The sequence below is a fragment of the Pygocentrus nattereri genome, chromosome 2 (genome assembly GCF_015220715.1).
Source record: "Pygocentrus nattereri isolate fPygNat1 chromosome 2, fPygNat1.pri, whole genome shotgun sequence".
Taxonomy (NCBI): domain Eukaryota; kingdom Metazoa; phylum Chordata; class Actinopteri; order Characiformes; family Serrasalmidae; genus Pygocentrus; species Pygocentrus nattereri.
In genome coordinates, this window is record NC_051212.1 from 17,004,202 (window position 1) to 17,026,229 (window position 22,028).

Consider the following 22,028-nt stretch of genomic DNA (forward strand, 5'->3'; position numbering starts at 1 on the left):
GCCTTATAGCCCTTTCCTGACTTGTGAGCAGCCACAATGCGCAGCTGCAGGTCCTTAGTGAGCTCCTTTGTCTTAGCCATGATTGTCCACAAAACAACTGCAGAGAGCTGCTGTTTTTCACCTGCTGAGTTGATTAAAACAGCTGTTCCCAATGCATCAGGGTAATTAAGATGCTTTAGAACAGCTTGGACTATTTGGAATGGTACAGAACTTTTGATTTTCCCATAGACTGTGACAGATTGCAAAGGGTATGAATAATTTTGGACATGCCACTTTTTGTTCAAATGTAAATTTAAAGAAATATTTTTTTTCCACAATGGTGCCCACTTGTACATCATCCTATTCTCTTTTGGGAGATGCCTGTGTCATTTCCGTCATTTAAAAAAATTGCTGGTTGAATAAAAGTAACTTTAAGTCAAAATTTGCCAGGGGTATGAATAATTTCAGGCTTCACTGTATTTCCAAAAACAATGAAGTTAATGAAGTATAACTTTAACTATCCTGTCTTTGTACTGTTTTTGTTTAAATATTGGTCAAAGTGGATTTACTGGTTTTATTTGCATTTTACCAACAGTCCCAAACATTTTGAAATGTTTATATTGTTAACATTGAGCTGTTGTTTTTTGTTTCTTTGTTTATTCTGTTGCCTTTGTTTATGAATATTATATATATATATATATATATATATATATATATATATATATATATATACATATAGAAACCTAATGAACAGAAGGTGTATATTACATATATACACTATCTGTAAAAGTAATCCAAGGACTGAGTTGTGTTTATTGTAAAGATAAAGGTAAACAAACTCACCAGTTTCCCTGGTTTCTTTGCCTTTTGATTTCTTTTGAGTTTGTCCACAGTGGCCGAGTACAATCAGCACTACAGTAGGGAAAGAAACAGAGGATATGATATCAGGTGGCATCACAGGTAGAATTAATGAGCCTGAAAAGACCATATGCAGCTGAATTTGTGGAATCAGTTCAAGCCAGGTAGAACTGAGGGTTTCAACTCAAGTGAAGTATTATTTCTGAAATGAAGCAAGATTATCTGCCAATGTAGTGAGATAATTTTACTTAATGAAAATATTTAAGTAAAAGTAGAAAATAATTATATAATCTTATTTTTACAACAATCTCAAATGAGAAAAAAAATAGACAAATAGAATGTGGCAGGAATAACATTATTAGAAAAGCATGTTTTGACAGAATTACTGTAACATCTAAAGTAGGTTTGGGTGAAATCTACAATGTATTAGTTTAGTTGATGCAATTGTGTTGTGTTTTTGGAAAATAACATATTTGAATGCCATATGCTCAAACTTACTTTTTAAAATGTTTTTATTCTTATTATTATTTGTGTTATACATTTGGTTAGTTAAGTGCAAGTCAAACATTTTTTTAGGTTGATAAACTATTGCTTTTAACCATAAAGATACTCTATCAGAAAGGAGTTTTATCATACAGATACACCAACTGCTAAAGAACAAACCATTGGAGAAATTTGTTTACACTCCTTTTATGATCAGATTCGACCACACGCAACTTAGTACTGATCAATCAGGACCATTCTACATGAATAATTAGAGTCAACAGAAGATTTGTTAGATGTGGAAAAATTATTAGACTAATGCCTGCAATGCCCTGAATTGCTCTGTTTGCTGTTGAAGTTCAGATTCACTCTTCTATAATGATTTTCTTTCCTGGCTAATCCCACATTGGCAAATAGTAATAGAAAAATTCAGCAAATACCTAGAAATTAACATAAAGGGGCATTAAATAAAAACTAAAAAATGTGACCTCAGCAAAACTTATGTCATATTTAGTATTTTATTTAAAATATAATTTGTGCACTAAAATTTGCAGAGAAATGCCACAGTCATGTGTGTTGTCTGTAGAGGATGTGTTACATTAATTTCACTTAGAAATGTAATTAAAAAGTGTATGATACTGAAAACTAAATAAATAACTAACAATTTATATATAGATTAAATGTCTGTCATTATATTATGACATGAGCCATCTCCACTTTCTATATTACATGTGAGAGCGACTGTCTCTCCAATGAACACATGATCAGCTGGCTGTACTTAACAGCTGTTGGTCTCACTGTCCAAAAATGGCAAATAATATTGAAACTTTTAAGACTTAACCTTTTTTCAAAAGATGCATGTTACCCCCTTGTGCCCAACCCCCCCCCCCCCCCCCCCCCCCCCCCCGAAGTCAAATCAGTAATATTAAGAAAACCGAAAACTCAGACGTACCTTTAACTGTTGTCTCGACTGGATCACTGGTCTGTGTGCTGTAGTCTCTTCTGCGTGCTGCACATATAAACTCTGCTGTTTCTTCATCAGACACTGTTACTCTGAATGTGCTGGAGTCTTCATCTGTAGGACTCTGAGGCTGTAAAGAGCTTTTGTGCCAGAGAAACTTCCATCCAGTAGACCTTTCCTCACAGATCAGAGTAACTGTGTCTCCAGTGTAGACAGAGCTGTTGTTTTCTGTTGATATGACATAATGAATGTTCTTAAATGGCAGAGTTTCAAGTGACCTCAGTGCAACTAAGATTGCTTTTTTTTCCTTACTTTATTTTTTTAATTTTATTATTTTTAACTTACTGAAGCCAAACTAAAGGCAGAAAGACCTACAAACAAGTAGCAACTGAAGGTGGCTGCAGTAAAGGCCAAGAAAAGCATCTCAAGAGAAGAAACTCAGCATTTGGTGATGTCCATGGTTTCCAGCCATCAGGCAGTCATTTACTTAAAAAACATTCACGGTCAAGTAAGGTTAGTTTGTCCAATTAATTTTGAGCCTGTAAAAATGGAGGCAGTATGTAAAAAATGGCTTTAATCATTCATTTGTTAAACCCCTTGAATTAAAGGTGAAAAGTCTACAAAGTTTTCAAATCCATTGTGGTCGTTTACACAGGCGAAATTAAAAAAAAAGTGTCAATGTCCATAAACTTATAACACTGATGTGGTGGTGGTGTGGTAGTGTGTGTTGTGCTGGTAAAGCGGAGCAGATATAGCAGTGCTGCTGGAGATTTAAATACTGTGTCCAGTTACTGTCCACTCTACTGTTCCACAGTTTGTGTTGTTAATTCTCTAGTTCTTCATCAGTGGTCACAGGACATTGTTGGCTCTATATTTTTGGTTGGTGGACTATTCTCAGTCCAGTAGTGACAACGGCTTTTGATCTTTACGCTGGACACAATTTGTGATCTTTAACTTCTTTGCCCCAGAGAAGAAAATGTCTATTATTTCCATAAACAACATGAAGGGCTGACTCTTTAAACCACAATACTCCACTGTGAATTGGTCTACTTCAGACGAGCTTGAAGTTGGCAGTGTTTCTGCACATTGTTTACATATGACTTCCACTGTGCAAAGTACAGTCTAAACTTGTAAATGTGAATGCAGTGATGAACAGTGTTTATTGACAATAGTTTCTCAAGGCCATGCAGTGATATCCATCACAGAAACATGCTGGTTATGCATTGAAGAGGGTTTGTTTACATCGTCCCTGTCTTTTGTGTATTCTGTTACCTCTGTTCACAAGTAAGAATATACTTACTTTAATGGTCTGCCAGTGCTACTGGATTTGCTGTAATGAACAGAAGATGCAGTTGCAATCTTTACATTGCTAACATGGACTAGAAAACAAGGTCATATCAGCCCAGTTTTAGTATCACTCCACTGGCTGCCTGATTCCTTTACAACAGACTAGAAGAATTTTCCTGCTAGTTTTTAAATCTCTTAATGGTTTAGCATCTTTATACATGTCTGAGAGCTGATCTTCGAGTGCAAGCCTTCTCCATATCTAACACTTGAAACTTAAAACAAGAGAAGAGACAGCATTGTTTTTATGCCCCATAGATCTGGAACACATTATCAATAAACATCCATGATGCTCCCCCCTTTTAAAAAAAAAAAAAAAAAAACAGTTAATAACACATTTCTTTAGTTTAGCATTTAATCGTTTTTTTTACTGGAATATTACTTTTACTTTCTTGTTAGTTGTATTGTTATGTTTTTATTTATACTTTTATTTTGTGCTTTTTAATTATTGTTCCTGCTATTGATTTAATTTGTTGCATTTTTATTATTCATTTATTTTCTTCCTCTCTTGTTTTTACTTTGTATTTTAAATGTATGTAAGGTGCTATATAAATGTAGTAGTAGTAGTAGTAGTAGTAGTAGTAATATAACATGAATTCTTTCTCTAAAAATAATCCAAGGACTCACTTCTGTTGAACGTAAAGATAAAAACAAACAAACTCACCTGACCCAGGTGCATCACTATCACTTCCTGGTTCATCCTGAGTTTGTCCACAGTGGAGGAAGACAATCTGCACTACAATAAGGACAGAAACAGAGGATATGATATCAGCTGGTATCACAGGTAGAATTAATGAGCCTGAAAAAGTCATAAACAGCTGAAGTTGTGAAATCAGTTCAAGTCAGATACAACTGTGCTTTTCAACTCCAGGTGACTTGCAGTTCCAACTATGTTCTGCCCCAACACACCAGACCCAGCTGTTCAGGTATTTATCAAGCCCTTTATGAGCTGGATCAAGTGTGTTGGTAGCAGAAACACACTACAATGGTGGCAAACACTGAGACTAAGAGTTGAGAACCACAGAACCACACATGAGGATAATGTTCTTGACCAGAAAAGAATAAAAACGTCACAGAAATTCTGTTTTATTCAGTTAATTTTTAAAAACACGAACCGGTACACACTGTTCTGTTATAATGCATGTTTCTTGACTGGTTCTGAACTGGTTATTGTCAGCATGTACACATTAGTTAGTTGATACGATATAATTAACCCTAATTAAGATATAACTAGGGTTGAGGGTGCACATGAATTTAACAAATGTTAAATAATGAGTGTTAATTAAAAACATTATATACAAACATGATTACAAAGTTTCATATAACTGCTGTTTCTCAGTCCTGTTTGACATGTGAATTGTGTTTAACTCCACTGTGAACCTCAGTGACTGGACAAAGCAATGATACTTAGATATTTATCTCACAGACTGTCAGCACTCCTGACTTTCCAATACTTTCCAATGGAAGACTATTTTTCAGTTTTTGACCAAACTGAATACATGATTCAAATATTCCCAGGGAAGGTTGGAAAACGTATGTGAACCCTTAGATTAACCCTTACAGTTCAACAAAATCTAACTGGAATCAGAAAGTTAGCAAACCCATAAATTAAATGAGATGGAAGGTGAGGGTCAGAGCTACTTTGGCTTATAAAAAACCCTCAAACATTTTGGGTTTTCTGTTCACTAGAAGCATCTGCTGATGTGAATCACACTTCACAAAAAGAAGATCTTAGATAACGTATGATTAATAACTGCTGATCTGCCTAAAGCTACAAAGCATTGTAAAGACTTTAAGGTATTCATCAGTCAACAGTTAGACAAATTATCTATAAATAATGACGATTCAGCACTGTGTCTACTCTGCCACAATCACTCCAAAGGCACAACACTGAATGCTCAGTGAAGTAAAAACCATTTAAGGTGGAAAAGTAAAATGTGAACAAGAAGCTGACGAATAGGCCATGATCTCTGAAGGGTGGCATGTGTGGGAGCCCTCATGTTTGTAGTATTCCCAAAACACTTTAGGTTTATTCTGAGACACTCCTGACAAATCACATGTCATTTATGTCCTTTGTGTCTGTACTGACTGTCACTTCTGCTGACCTCAACAGCAAAAAGACTCAGCACCATCTAGTGGACTAAAAAAGAAAATGACTGTTATTCTATTACCAAAAAGATTCATTCATATTTGCAATTTATATAATGAAATATTGACACTTGACATCATGTATCAGTATAATGCTGTCATGCAAAATATCACCCTGAATACTAAATAATAGCAATGTATTTATTTATTTATTTATTTCCTTTTATTTATTAACTTGGAATAAGTTAATAACAATAATTACAATATTTTTTATATCCAATAAGTATTTTCCTGTTGTCCCTTAATGGAAAAGTCGATCACTGTAATAAACAAAACGTACTCCATAGTGAATCTACAGCAGTCGGAAGGCTCTTAGCTTTACTACATTATGTAGTAAAACATGCAAAGAAATAGACAAATACAACAAATCTATCTAGGGAGCTTCTGATAGCAAAAGCTTAAATGTTCTCACATATTATTACATAGTAAAAAAAAGAGCAATCAGATTATTGTTCACAGCAGCGTAGAGCTGTTATTCCATCACACCGTGATCTGCCCATCACATTACAGCAGTTACTGCACTGATACCATCATTAAGACTACAAAGACTGCAGTAACCAAATATCTATTAATTATAACATCACAGGATGAATTAGTTACTGAAACACAATCAATTCTGTTTTTTTTAGACATCTCACAAGCTCACAGTGAATTTCTGGCATTAGCAGGCTACAGGTATTATTTCTTACATTACATCCAGTATGCACTGGTTAAAATGAACTCACTGAAAGTAACACGAGTCATCAAAAAGTATTAATTAGACTGAGTACAGACGTATGAACCCACACATTTTTAAGGGAATTAGAGACTGAACAATTATTTCTATTATTGGGAGTTACTTGCCTTCTTTCATCACACATTACAAACACACCACACAGCAACTGATTGCTGCAGAGTGCGCTCCTGTACACAGGACTTGACTTAGGATTTAGCTAAGAAAATGATACTTTTGACTTGTGCAAAATTTATAAAACAGCATAAAATGTTTTGATTTTTCAATTTGAAATGGAACGCAGTTCCATCCTGACATCTGGAGCATGTAGGCCAGTGAATCATCACTTCCTCGAAAAAACCTTATCAAAAGCCAGGAACAGACTCTCCAGAGTTCACTTGGATTGATGTCTTCGCATCACTGTAACAGAACGCTGTCCCATGTATATATTAAACATTTAAGGATCGCATTCAGTCAAACAGAAACATTCACCTCCTCATTAGGAGTTTGAACTCCAGAGATCCCATAGCTGTGCATATCTGGAAGCACAAAAGGGGAAAATGCCTGGTGGGAATGTGTGATGGAAAGAGTCCCAGCTGGTGGAGAAGTAAAAACGTGTTCTATTTTAATCTGAGATGCAGAACAAAAAAATGAGAGTTAGGAGAACTTTTGACTAAACTAGAAAGTTTGAGTTGGGGGAAATCTGGTGTCCTCAAGTTAACTCATAAGTACTCAGTTACCTTATAATTTATGTTAAGATGACTTTCATTTTTAACAGTGAAATCTGAGTTGTTAAGGTTTCTCTACAATAAATAATTTTACATCAATCCACTCTGAATTGCTTTGCTTACATTTCTTTGGATTCTGCAGAAATGTTTAAAATCTGTGAAATTTCTTATTAACTACAACAAAGGTTAGGTCAGGTCCAGTGCTGATATGCTGTAGGATAAAGTTCAATAATCTAAAAAACTGGAAATAAACACCAAAGCAAATGTGAGAAAGGTGTGGTAGTACCACATATAACATAGCATTTTTCATCTTTGAGGGAGAACATCCATTATCATGATGTTACGCCTTGTCATCATGGAAAATCTAGCATTTTTTAAGTCTGGCCACTGGTTGTGAAAACTCAGAACTCATTTTGTAGCAAGAGATAGAAGCATTTTTCTGCAAACTGGCAGGCAATACAAATTTTAAAAATATTTGGTGTCACTTCTTTGTTTATGTCCATCTTACAAGACATGACTTGTGATCATATTCGGTCCTAAAAGTCAAATGTTTGAGAATATCAGGAAGAGAGCTAAAGACTCCTTTTGCACCACAAAATCATCCATGTTGTCATTCAGATCTAATCAAGCTCCCAAACAAGAACCTGAATTCTAATTTTGTAAACTTAGAGGGACTTAACTTAATCCATCAGGTCCCTCCCCTGACACCCCTCCAAACTAAGCATGAATGCAGTGAAGAGAGACGTTATGTATCATTTCTTCTAAATAAAAAGAGGCTGAGTTTGTAGAAAAGTCTCCAATTTTACATATTTTGGGTTAGCGAAGCAAAGATGGGGTAAGCCAGGACTGTTAATATAATTTAAAGTAGGAACATTCAGCTAAGCCTGCTAGGTTGCTATTCATTTGCCAGTTAAAGTACTTTAATATAAACTAACTGTTAGTTAAAGCAAACTAGAAAAATGCTAGTTAAATTGCTCTAGTTAGATTTATTATGACTGTAATTAACCCTTTTTATTATGAGAGATAACGGAGATGAAGACCATGAATGCATGGTCGACTGAGGATGCAATTTCCACTGCTCTTCACTCTGCCCTCACCCATCTGGATGAAAGGAACACCTACATCCGCATGCTGTTCATCGACCTCAGCTCTGCTTTTAACACGGTCATCCCGACTAGGCTGGTCACCAAGCTCAGCGACCTGGGAATCAGCACCCCCATGTGTAACTGGGTTTTGGAATTCCTGACAGACCGACCCCAGTCTGTGAGATTGGGCAGTCATATGTCTACCACCATCACCCTGAACACTGGTGTGCTGCAAGGCTGTGTGCTGAGCCCTCTGCTCTTCTCCCTGTTCACCCACGATTGTGTTCCTCTGCACACATCTAACATCTTCATCAAGTTTGCAGACGACACCACTGTGGTTGGCCACATCAGGAAAAACGATGAATCGGCCTACAGGGAGGAGATCCAGCACCTGACCTGGTGCACCACCAACAACCTCATCCTGAACACAGGCAAAACCAAAGAACTCATCATGGACTATCGGAAAACCAAGGGCTGCACACACTCTCCTGTCTACATCAACGGAGCAGAGGTAGAACGTGTGTCCAGCTTTAGGTTCCTGGGAATCCACATCTCAGCAGACCTTTCATGGTCCTTCAACACCTCCCATCTCATCAAGAAGGCACAGCAGCGTCTTTACTTCCTGAGGAGACTAAAACAAGACCGGCTGTCTCCTCAGATCCTCACAAATTTTTACAGATGCACCATCGAGAGCATACTGACCAACTGTGTGACCGTGTGGTACAGTAGCTCCACTGTGGCGGAGAGGAAATCCCTGCAGAGGATAGTAAGGACTGCTCAGCGCATCACAGGCATGCAGCTCCCTGCCATCAAAGACATTCACCACCAGCGCTGTGTGCGCAGAGCACACAGCATCATTAAGGACCCCTCCCACCCCAACCACAAACTGTTCAACCTACTTCCATCCGGGAGGAGATACAAGAGCATCCGGGCCAGAACCAGTCGGCTCAGGTCCAGCTTCTTTCCCTCCACAATCACTCTGCTGAACTCCACACCTCACTGATAACACTACCACTCATACTGCACACAGCGGACTATGAACACTGCCTTTCATACTACACTCACCAATCAGAGCTGTTGTTTTATTCATTATTATTACCATCGCACAAATTTAACATTCTACTACCATGTAAATAACACATCGCAACAGTTATTCAATACAGTGTACATCTCCAACATGTTCATGTATATATATATACACACCTATAATCTATTTTTTTGCATATCTATAATAGTAATTTATTCTATATACTGTAATGTTGCACTATGTCTCTTTATTGCACACTTGCACAGTCTCTTTGTGCACTATTTGCTACTATGTGCACTTCTGGTAGATGCTAACTGCATTTCATTGCCATGTACTTCTACTGAGTAATGACAATAAAGTTGAATCTATCTATATCTATCTATCTATGAAGATGAGAGCAGAGGAAAAACACAGAAAGACAATGAGGGCCGCAGGGGAGAAAAACTACACTGACCAACAATATAAGCGAATAAATTAGAACATTTACATTTTAAATAAATAAATTTAAATATATTGTTTTCTTCTGGTTCTCCTGTAAAACAGAGGAGTAAAACACATTCTCCTGATCATCAGAGTCTGACACTGTTCATTCTGGAATACTCACTTTTTCCTGCCTTCCTGAGTTTCACTTGACAAATGTCACGCTAAAGAAGAAAAATGCTTTCTGACTGCCGTTTCACACTGAATTTCACAGGGAGCCCAGACTGTGAGGTATGTTGCTCTTATTTGGCAATAAATATGTCATAATGAATGTTCACAATACAGAAACATGTAATATGATATCAATATCAAGACTAAAGGCTGAAGTTGACTTCCTAATCACAAGTTTCTTATCTGAATATTACATAATAAGTTACATTATAAGCACCTGTACAGCTAACAACAACAACAGAGATGTCCTGGAGGAGGAGATTAGTCACTGCTTGAAATGGGAAAGCTTGTAATATTCAAACTGAATAAAATAATAATAATAATAATAATAATAATAATAATAATATATGTTACTCATGAACTAAATGCAATCACTGTTTGAGTAAAGTGTTCAAATATTACGTAGTGACTGTGTTTACTTATTAGGGCATTTGTTAGAATTAGGGCTGTTTAGTGTAACAAAAAAAATACTTAAAATGAAATTTGCATACAGGATATCAGGGTGTTAAAATAAATTTGTCTATAATGGTATTATCATGCCCCGCGACCCTGACGGAGAAGCAGCTTAGAAAATGGATGGATGGATGGTATTATCATGAAAATGTCAGCCCCTGCCAAATTCTGTGCATGTCACTGAGCAGAGGAGAGATAGATTACTCTTCAGGGATGATGATGATGATGATGACGATGGAGAGAAGGGAGAGAGTAAAGTGAGTACAGACTTTTACATTGTTTTAATTTGTCTTGTTTAAAAATACAGATGAAGTAGTTTAATTATAGCACATGTAGACTCTAAAAAGCAATCCTGGCCCTGGAGATCTACCTTCCTGTGGAGTCGAGTTCCTGCCATAATCTGCCACACCTGCTCCAGTTCATCAGTTTCTTCAGAAGTTCTTTATTGGCTGCATCAGATGCATGTTAGATGCATGTTGGAACTAAACTGCGCAGGAAGGTAGACCTCCAAGAGGAAGATGGATGAGCACTGGTCAAGTTTCCTCATTTTTGTGTTCAACTGGCTAAAAATGTTGTTTAACTGACAATAAATGAAGAGATAAATGAATAAAATCTCTCTCACACAAAATAATCCCCAACAACACCCCCCCCACCCCCCGATCTATAGAATAGGCCTGAGCTATGCCCCTAATGTCTATCGATCCTAGCAATGCCCATGGCTGGAGTTGATTGTTTTTGGGAAACCTAGCCCAGGTAAGAAGTTTATAATGCTAAGGGTTGCTTGCCACAGTACACCCAAGTAACAACATTGCATCTTCGTAATTTCAATGACATTTACATGATAACTACACATATCACATAACCCTAACCCTAACCCTAATCCCCCCTTGTCGCTCAGACATCATGGGGCAATCAAGCGATAAGAGTAAGTAAAGAACAATACAAAACCTGCACAAGATCTCAATTAGCTGTAGCTCTTCAAGCAGACCACTATATGTACTCAAAAAGCCTGCTCTAAAACAATGTGTGTGGTTACTTAAGAAGTTGATAATTGCACGAAATCAGATTTTGTCAGTAATCCAACCAGCATTTACATGCACTCAAGTAATCTGATAAAAGGAGAACTCTGAGCCCAATAAATCAGGCAATATTTGGATTTCTACTTTGCAACCTTCCAATAAACCGACACAAGAAGAAAGATGAGATGAAAAGTCAGGCCTGGATCACCTGGGTGTTTTATCTAAGGGAACCGAGTCACTAGGGAGCCCCTGTGGGCAATTCTAAGACCTAAACATTCCGTTTGACTCTTGAACTTTACAATCAGCGCAGCAACAAAATATAACTATTTTCAAACTGGTCATTGCCTCATGGCTGATGATATTCTGGATGCTTTCCACATCATTCCTTAACAGCTGCTTTTTTTTCCTTTTTCAATCACTGCTTAACAGCCATTCCACTGTCATTATTTCCATAAGGATTTAAGGTTTTTTTATTGTTGTAAGATACTGCTGTGAGAGCAAGAAAGAAATAAAGAAAGAAAGAAAGAAAGAAAGAAAGAAAGAAAGAAAGAAAGAAAGAAAGAAAGAATCACCTAGAAAAGACAGCTAGGTAAGGGCCCACCAAACATTAGTACCCTGGGGCCTATAATCTGATGATCTGGGCCTGCATTAAATTCAAACTTAATGCTGCAGATTTTTCCAGAATTTGGTGTCACTTCACAGACAAATTTGAATATGTGTCATCTAAAAGATAAAGATTATTCAAGTTCTTCATGTCATCAAGCATGCAGTTGATTTCAGCTTTGTTCTATTGCCATTTTGGGGGACTGTGTTAAATCCTGCTCGCTCGTTTTAGATTAGCTGTGCATTCTGTTTGTGCACATGCTCATATTAAGAATACCAGATTACTGAGCTTCAGGTTTTCATCCAATCTAAGGAACCGGAGAATGTTGTTTACATGACCACTTCAATAATCAGACAACTGCCAAAATTTGATAAAGACTGTATTAATGGGGTGCATGTAAATGCACTCAATAAAACATCAGCACGTATTGATGTGTTGTGCAGATATATTTATCACAGAAATATAATCAGCTGAACACATGAAACTCATTTCAAAACCATTCTAGATGATTCTACAAAGCAACACCTGTTCAGTTTTCATTGTTTTACATATTATATTCTGTGTCTGTCTCATTCATTCATTCACTCAGTGGCTTTACTTCCTGTCTGCTTATTACAGAGCAGTTCCTGAAACACTACAGACTTTCACAGCACGTTTATACCAGCGCAGATCACAGTCACCACCAGCACTGTCACTAATGTACAACTACAGCACATAACACATCACAGAACAACTGGAAAAAACCCCACAATCAATGCACTGTCAACACGAAAATGCAGTCACTGGTCTAGAATTAGTGCATATTGTACAGCAATACAGAACACTTAAAATACTACTCATGATAAATCTGGTGGAATGAGGACCAACTAGAGGGCAGACGCACTCGGTCTGTAGTTCTTGTAGTTTGTAGTTAACACTTCATAGCAAAATAGAGTTTACGCTTATAACCCTCTTCACTCTGTAGATGGACATCAGCATGAAAAGAAAGATTGTTATCTAACTGAACTAAAATCAGTTACTAAATCAGCAGCTGATCACTCAGAACCCTCAGACTGAATATTAACAACTTCATACAACTCCAGCTCTCACTCTAATGAAGACATACAGAGAACATTTACTCACAGAGTATCACAGAGAGCGACCCAAACTCCATACTGTCCCTGTAATGACTGACTGACTGAACAACGCTCTGTGTTCAACACCCATCACTTCCTGAGAGAGAGAGAGAGAGAGAGAGAGAGAATAATTTACACTGTTCAGGACAAAAAGATTAGCTCCTGTGCCCTGCACTGCATTTGTATTAATAAATTATTAATTACTGAATTAGTCATTTAAATAAAAGAAAGCACTGAATGATTACTACTTAACTACCACAGTATGACCACTGAAAGAAACTGGACCTTCACATTAGAGTGTCATCACATGCTGTGCAACATATCATAGACTCTTCATAATCTGCACTGACACAGATATTTTGCATTAAACAGCAGTTGTTTAATGAAGGTCTTCTTGTGCAGCAGATCTAGAATCCTGAAACTGAAGTAGCTCAAGCACGTACAGTTTGCCAGACCTTGAACTTTCAGTGGGACTATATTCTATGGTCAGATGAGACCAAAATAGAGGTTTTTGGCAAAAAACACCAGAGTTGAGTTTGGCATGGACACAAAAGATAGCCATGTAGAAAAGTATCTCATCCCCAGTGTGAAGTATGGTGGTGGATCTGTGATACTGTGAGGCTTCTATTTGTTTTTCCCCAAAGGCCCGGGACAACTTGTTCTGATACATAGTATCACAGATTCAAACAATTGCTGGCAGATCAAAACCTGACTGCACCAGCCAGGAAGCTTGAACAAAACCATATCTTGGATATTTTAACAGAACAATGATCCAAAGCACGTCTCAAAATTAACACAGCACTGACCATAGGATTAAGGTTTTTCCATGGCCACCCAAGTCCCCTGACCTAAACCCATAGAAAACCTGTTGGATGAGTTGAAGTGAGGCCGCCCACAGTATTAAATGAAGGGGTGCAAACAATTGTGGCACACACAGACTTTACAAAAATATTTATTTTCTGAAATGTTATTTTCTATCCATCCATCCATCCATTTTCTAAGCCGCTTCTCTGTCAGGGTCGTGGGGGGGTGCTGGAGCCTATCCCAGCAGTCTTCAGGCGGAAGGCAGGATACACCCTGGACAGGTCGCCAGTCCATCGCAGGGCAGACAGACAGACAGTCACTCACACCTAGGGGCAGTTTAGCATGTCCAATCTGCCTGACTGCATGTCTTTGGACTGTGGGAGGAAACCGGAGAACCCGAAGGAAACCCACACAGACACGGGGAGAACATGCAAACTCCACACAGAGAGGACACTGGTCACCCGGACGGGGAATCAAACCCAGGCCCTCCTTGTTGTGAGGCGACAGCGCTACCCACCACGCCACCGTGCCGTCATGCTATTTTATTTTCTACTCATTTTATTATTATTTTTATTATTATTATTATTATTATTATTATTATTATTATTATAAAACATTCGATTTTTTTCATTTTTTAAATAAAAGATCAAAAGGATTAACATTAAAGAATATTATTTAAATTAATTTAATTAATTAATTTATTTTTGTGGAGGGCACTGTGTACAAACTCCAAAGACAGGTTCACCGCTCATTTTAGAAAGCAATAAAATGGTTATGTTTGTGTTGTAGGTATAGTGACCCTACAATTGACCTCTTCACATCAAACTACGCCGAATGACTTTGTTTACATCTCATCGATTGAATCACAGAAATTTTGAAAAATCACTGGAATTTCTCTTTAATTTGGGCCTGCACTAGCCTGATATGCCCCTTTCTAAAAAATTTCACAATCTTCAGTGATTTTCCAGGTCAGAAGAGACTGACAGAGCAGACGATCAGGTAGTGTGAGAAGAGAACTGAGTCAATCTTTATCCTTCCAGTTGAGCTCCAGAGGGACTGGAGGCCTTCTGATATTTTCAGACATTTGATTTTTACAACTCAAAAACCTCAAGTTCTGTAGTGTGAGATGGTCAAAGATGTGACTCAACCAGAGATTTAAGTAACAGCCATTGCGCTGCAGATGGTGAAGACAGAGGAGATGCTTGTAAAACATCAAATAAAGAGCCTTTATTATGTTTACAGCGTTTGGATCCAGACATTAAGGTGCTCTCTTTATTTGATTTTTGTTTTTTCATTCCTTATTCTTCACTTAGACTCCCATTCATTTTAAACAACATGTAGCTACCACTTAGCAACTACCTCATACATCACGGCAATTGCCTAGCAACAATGTAGCAGCCACATCAGATACCATAACGACTGTCTTGCAACATCTTAGCAACCACCTGGAACACCACAGCAATCACCTAGCAACACATTACCAACCACAAGGGACACCATAACAACCACCTAGCAACACTGGCAACCACCTTGGATACCACAGCAACCACCTGGTACACCACAGCAACCGCCTATTAACCACCTGGAACACAATGCCAAACCCCTAGCAACACCATAGCAAACACCTGCGTTACCTTAGCAACCACCTAGCAACACCATAGAAACCACCTTGGATATCAAAGCAACCACATTGCAACCTAGCAGGAAGTGGAAACCATTTAACCTGCGCAAACATTGTGTTTCCTTCTGGGCTTTATTCTCTGCTCTAGCTGCTGTGTTGCTTAGTTTTGTGCTAACTGACTACTTATTGTATAATTTGTGTTGTTCATACAGTCTGTGCTGGGCTGCTGCTGGTTCTTTTACTGTGTGATATGGCGCAAGTCCTTGAGAGTGCAGAATTTGTACTGTAATGATCTGGACCACTGAGCACAGAGCTAAACTCTGGCTGCTGCCGCACTTTATCACTTGCGTCTTTAGTGATAAAATTAGACCAAGTGGAACATTCATATGAACTGCTGTCAGTGGAACTGGTTCAGTCTGTACTGAGAAAAGTTACACTTATAACATCCTTTATTTTAAGCTTTACAGCCACCAGCACATTGCCATGGCCACTATAATCATAGGGGGAAATATGTAAATACGTAAGCTATAAAGTTTTTTATTTAAACCTATCAGTTTTAAACTGTCACACAAACATGATGACCATATGAACTAAATCCAGACACAATGTTTCCCACAGTGCCCCTTCAACTTTCCTTTGTACACTTATAGCCTCATTGAAAGTAAAGCCGAGCTGTACACACATCTCAGTCTACAATCTGCATAAAACTAAAATGACTCTTCAAGTCAGGCTTTACTGTCATTTCAGCTGTTTGGCTCCACTGAGTGCTGTATTCTCACTGATATGCCACAGAAGGCTTGATTTGAATGTGTGCACAACTGTACTTCTTGCTCTTATCTGACAATCTAAAGTGACAAACAGAGCATAAAGCTTTATAGCACCTCATCCCCTCCCCCACTTGTTAAAGCCACAAGCTGAAGGCCAGAGGCAGAACGACAATGACCATGTTAGCAGCCATTCTAGGTCGTTTCCACTGACACAGACACAACTAACTGTCTGACAGAAAGGAAAAACTGAAGATGTTTGCTATAATGTAGGTCTGACCCAAATAATATAAATACTTAAGGACTTCGTTATTTTGGAATTTATTTCTCTATTTCGTATTGAGAGACTTTGTATGGACTGGTGACCTGTCCAGGGTGTATCCTGCCTTCCGCCCAATGACCGCTGGGATGGGCTCCAGCACCCCCCCTGAGGGAGAAGCGACTTAGAGGATGTGTGTGTGTGTGTGTGTGTGTGAGACTTTGTATGTTTTAAGCCACAAAAATTGTAGTCTTACCCGTAACGCATTTCACATTCAGTGACCCCGGACAGTACGCATGAGCTGAAGGCTTGCCTTGAATGTACTCTTTACAATTTCAAGTCAGCTTTTTTGGCTTTGTTTGTGTCACATGATAACGCTGGAGATCTGGAATTTTGAGTTACTTTTTGTAGCCAAAACCCATTTTGAGTGTATATATACTCACCACAAGCTGAACGATGCATAGGTGTGATTTACTGTATAGTGTGACTTTGTGGGTTCAGCAGTAATCTTTGCATGAAGGTTTCCGTTCCTAATCACTGGAACTATTGGACTAGAATAGAAGTCAGACCAGTAAACCACTAAGAGAAGCTATTCTCAGCTCTCAGACCTCAGATGTTAGGTATGTGTAAGGGTTTAGCTGAAAACATACAACAACTCGCCCTTTGCCTTATTGTCTAGTCTACATCTTCATAACAAACAGACAAGAAACTTTGTGAAAAACCAATGTTAAGTTTGTAATGCTCTCCATTTCAGAAATCTTTTGGGTATCTGTTGATTTTAAAAGTTGTCTAGTGTACGGTCAGCTTTAGCTGATGTTCTAACAAACAGAGAATTTGATGCTGATTCAAAATATTAGGCAAATAAGTGCAGGACTCTTTCTTTATTATTTAACTCAAGAGTCAACCATGCTTCCTGCACACAGACGCATGTATTCAGCCTCTATAGGCATTCAGCCTATTTCTTTTAGAAAGTCTTCTGCCCGTTCTAGCATCTTGGCTCTGCACTGCTGTGGACTCTCTCTGGTCTCCTTTCCTACTAAAACAACACACCAATAAAAGCCACTGATGCCCCCACTGCCACAGTTTTAACTCACTGTTGTAATAAGGCACAATATATTGTTGATGACAGTATCAAACATTATTATTAAGGTTGCATGTGTTGTTTTTTCATTACTTGTTCTTCACATAGACTCCCATTCATTTTAAACAACACGTAGCTACCACTTAGCAACTACCTATGAATGACTTAAACACCTCATACATCACGGCAATTGCCTAGCAACAATGTAGCAGCCACATCAGATACCATAACGACTGTCTTGCAACATCTTAGCAACCACCTGGAACACCACAGCAATCACCTAGCAACACATTACCAACCACAAGGGACACCATAACAACCACCTAGCAACACTGGCAACCACCTTGGATACCACAGCAACCGCCTAGCAACCACCTGGAACACAATGCCAAACCCCTAGCAACACTGTAGCAAACACCTGCGCTACCTTAGCAACCACCTAGCAACACCATAGCAACCACCTTGGACCACTGAGCACAGAGCTAAACTCTGGCTGCTGCCGCACTTTATCACTTGCGTCTTTAGTGATAAAATTAGACCAAGTGGAACATTCATATGAACTGCTGTCAGTGGAACTGGTTCAGTCTGTACTGAGAAAAGTTACACTTATAACATCCTTTATTTTAAGCTTTACAGCCACCAGCACATTGCCATGGCCACTATAATCATAGGGGGAAATATGTAAATACGTAAGCTATAAAGTTTTTTATTTAAACCTATCAGTTTTAAACTGTCACACAAACATGATGACCATATGAACTAAATCCAGACACAATGTTTCCCACAGTGCCCTTCAACTTTCCTTTGTACACTTATAGCCTCATTGAAAGTAAAGGGTAGCCGAGCTGTACACACATCTCAGTCTACAATCTGCATAAAACTAAAATCAGGCTTTACTGTCATTTCAGCTGTTTGGCTCCACTGAGTGCTGTATTCTCACTGATATGCCACAGAAGGCTTGATTTGAATGTGTGCACAACTGTACTTCTTGCTCTTATCTGACAATCTAAAGTGACAAACAGAGCATAAAGCTTTATAGCACCTCATCCCCTCCCCCACTTGTTAAAGCCACAAGCTGAAGGCCAGAGGCAGAACGACAATGACCATTTAAGCAGCCATTCTAGGTCGTTTCCACTGACACGGACACAACTAACTGTCTGACAGAAAGGAAAAACTGAAGATGTTTGCTATAATGTAGGTCTGACCCAAATAATATAAATACTTAAGGACTTCGTTATTTTGGAATTTATTTCTCTATTTCGTATTGAGAGACTTTGTATGGACTGGTGACCTGTCCAGGGTGTATCCTGCCTTCCGCCCAATGACCGCTGGGATGGGCTCCAGCACCCCCCCTGAGGGAGAAGCGACTTAGAGGATGTGTGTGTGTGTGTGTGTGTGAGACTTTGTATGTTTTAAGCCACAAAAATTGTAGTCTTACCCGTAACGCATTTCAGCAGTAAATACCTTTAGACACAACAGTGTCATTTAATATATGGAATATGTGTTAAAAATATATTAAAGCAGGTTTAGTGGAGTGCATCATAAATGTACCCATGTAACCTCACCTAAAAGTGCAACAAACTGCACCGATTAGAACTTGGCTTTAGAAATTAAATGTTCTGTGCAAATTTTGCAGACTGATAAGATTAGACTGATAAGTCATCTCAAATATGTAGTGAATATGTATTATACAAGTACCACTCAGTAGGCAATTCCCAAATTCACGCAATACATCAGCACATCGTAACTGTAAGGGCCATTCCTTCAGTCTACACTGCCTCCATCTCTCTCATATAACAGCTCCAGACATCAGCTAGACATCAGCTTCCCTCTCTTTTGTAATTAAACTGGTTAAAACACTGACAGCTCAAACAGGAAGATCAGAGTTTTGTTTTGTTTTTTTTTTACCCCTGTTGGTATCAGTGCCTCCTCCACACACCATTAGCACAGTGCAGGAGCTGCTCTGCAAATAGCACCCCAACAAGCTCATTACATTTTAGTAAATGTCTAGTTTAAATCTACGTTAGAACTCCAGAGAACGTGGGAGTGTGTTTTACTGGATCCCTTCAAATCCGCAATAAAGAACTTTCTCTATTCTTGAGCATAACGCTGAGACAGCTTCAAAGCCTGGTCATGTTGTGGTGTACTTAATTCCAAAATAGAAGCCAGAAATAAAAAGCAGTAAGGCTCGGGAAAAAGAGGTCAAGGTTAGGACCCCGGACAGTACGCATGAGCTGAAGGCTTGCCTTGAATGTACAGATTGGAGCGCACTCCATTAGGGTACATTAGATGAAATTACCACAGTTACAAGTCATTACATAAGCTTTTGAGTACAGACCATCATTCCTACAAAAATATGAAGGCTTATCCAGATAAGAAGACGTACATTAAGAACATTAAACATTCTCTGTGGTACAGTCCCCTTGTTCGAATTATGTTGACAGTTTTCACAACTTTGTTCATTACATCTCCAAGATTGACTGTCTTGGCACAAAGGGCTTCTTGGTGAACAATGCAGTGCATTTTAAAAGCCTCACCTCCAGTCTCTTTCACCTTAGAGCACATCATAGAGGCCATTCCTTTGTGTGCACCAGCCATAGCTGGAGCCCCGTCTGTTGTAACTCCACACAGCTTGTCCCATTTAAGTCCCATTGTGTCTGACACAGCTTCAAAAATATCCATACCCGTCATTGTGCCTTTTAGACTCTTAAGATCGAGCAGCTCCTCTGTAACTCCAAAGTGCAGAACATATTCTATCTATTTATAAAATGTCTTGCGGGCCAATTAAAAATGGGCCGTAGTTTGGACACCCCTGATCTGGACAAACCATGCATATATGCCAAAGCACTTTTAGGGATTTTTCATAAACTTAACACTATTCTACCTGACATTTACAGTCAATAAATGGTTTAATTAGATTTTAATCCTTAACATATTCTAAGGATTTCCTTACTAAGAGAACACAGCAAGTGAAAGTAAACACTATCATTGCCCATCATCTCTAATGTTGGAGCACCACAAGAATGTGTCATTTCTCCACTTCTGTTTACACTGCAGATGAATAATTGTAAAGCACAGGAACTAAATAACTCTATTTTTAAATATACAGACTCTACATTATTATTTCTTTTGACAGATGATTATGACATTAATCCATTTAAACAGGGTGTTAAAAGGCTTGTAGATTGGTGCTACCAAGATGCTCTTATCAATAAAAAGAAAACAGGAGATTTTTTCTGGTATCTCTTCTGATTCATGATTCTCCACATTCATTCATTAATTTTTTTTAGGGAGCTACAATGGGGCCACAGTTCCTGTTCAAATGAGGCAAATGAATGGCTTCAATGTCAAAGAGCTTCATAATTATTTCAAAATATCTCCAAAGCATCATGGTGCACTCTGAGAATAACAAAACAAGTGACTGCTGTAGAACTGGGGGGCCCAATAAGGGCTGGTGTTGAACTCACTGATAATGCTGTCACCATTTCCAGCTCTATCTGCTTATTAAGTCTGACACCACACATGACATGATAGCCATTTCCAACCTCACCTTCAGATCCCAAAGTAAAAACAATGATGGAACTTCTGAGCCTTTTCGTGATCAATGAGGCACCAGCGAGGGTTAAAAAAAAATACAAATTCTTCCAACCCCAATCTTGTTAAGATGTCTGGGTCCAATCCTCTACTGCACTGGCTGAGGCTCTCCTTTTCAATATGCTGCCATACTGTGTCCCTTATTGTTTGAACTAAAACTACTCAATAGTAATTCTACAGCTTTCCTTGCAATAAGAAGGAGGAAATGGCTGCAGTTGATAAGTTAAAATTCATAAACAAACTAAGAAAAGCAAAGTCTGCCGCCAGTGGGCAAGCTGGTCTAGCTAACGTAAGCACCCACTGGCAGAAGCCAAACTGGCCCTCTGTGGACACCAGATGGGCTTTGCAGGTTGTTTATTGTTATGAATCCACATCTTTATGTTTCAGTTAATAGTTCTTTATCTGTGCCACCCAGTTAAGGCCTTGGCTACCTATCTTTGCCTTATCTAGCTGGCTATTTTCATCAGGCCTTGTCTGACCAACAAGCCCATCAACAAAAACCAGTGGCGGACAGTAACTAAGTAAATGTAATTCGTTACTGTACTTAAGTAGTTTTTCGTGTATCTGTACTTTACTTAAGTATTTGGGCGACTTTCTACTTCCACTCCACTACATTTCAAAGTCAATTATCTGACTTTTTACTCCACTACATTTTGAGAAATCTGTCGTTCCTTTTGGTTTTTGTGGGTATAAAAATATATCAAAACAAAAGAAGTGCAAAACCAGACCACCAATCAG

The 22,028-nt window shown here is 38.4% G+C and overlaps 1 protein-coding gene across 1 annotated transcript in view; it reads right to left on the minus strand.

Moving 5' to 3' along the window:
- LOC108414290 (titin-like) overlaps positions 1-22,028 on the minus strand; it is a 228,185-nt gene that overhangs the window by 200,664 nt on the left and 5,493 nt on the right. The window contains exons 2-5 of the mRNA XM_037534976.1: positions 13,175-13,264; positions 4,290-4,361; positions 2,273-2,509; positions 823-891 (exon numbers count right to left, since the gene is read on the minus strand). Of these exons, the coding sequence (XP_037390873.1) occupies positions 823-891; positions 2,273-2,509; positions 4,290-4,361; positions 13,175-13,205 (409 nt within the window). The 5' untranslated portion in view covers positions 13,206-13,264. The remainder of the gene's footprint in view (positions 1-822; positions 892-2,272; positions 2,510-4,289; positions 4,362-13,174; positions 13,265-22,028) is intronic.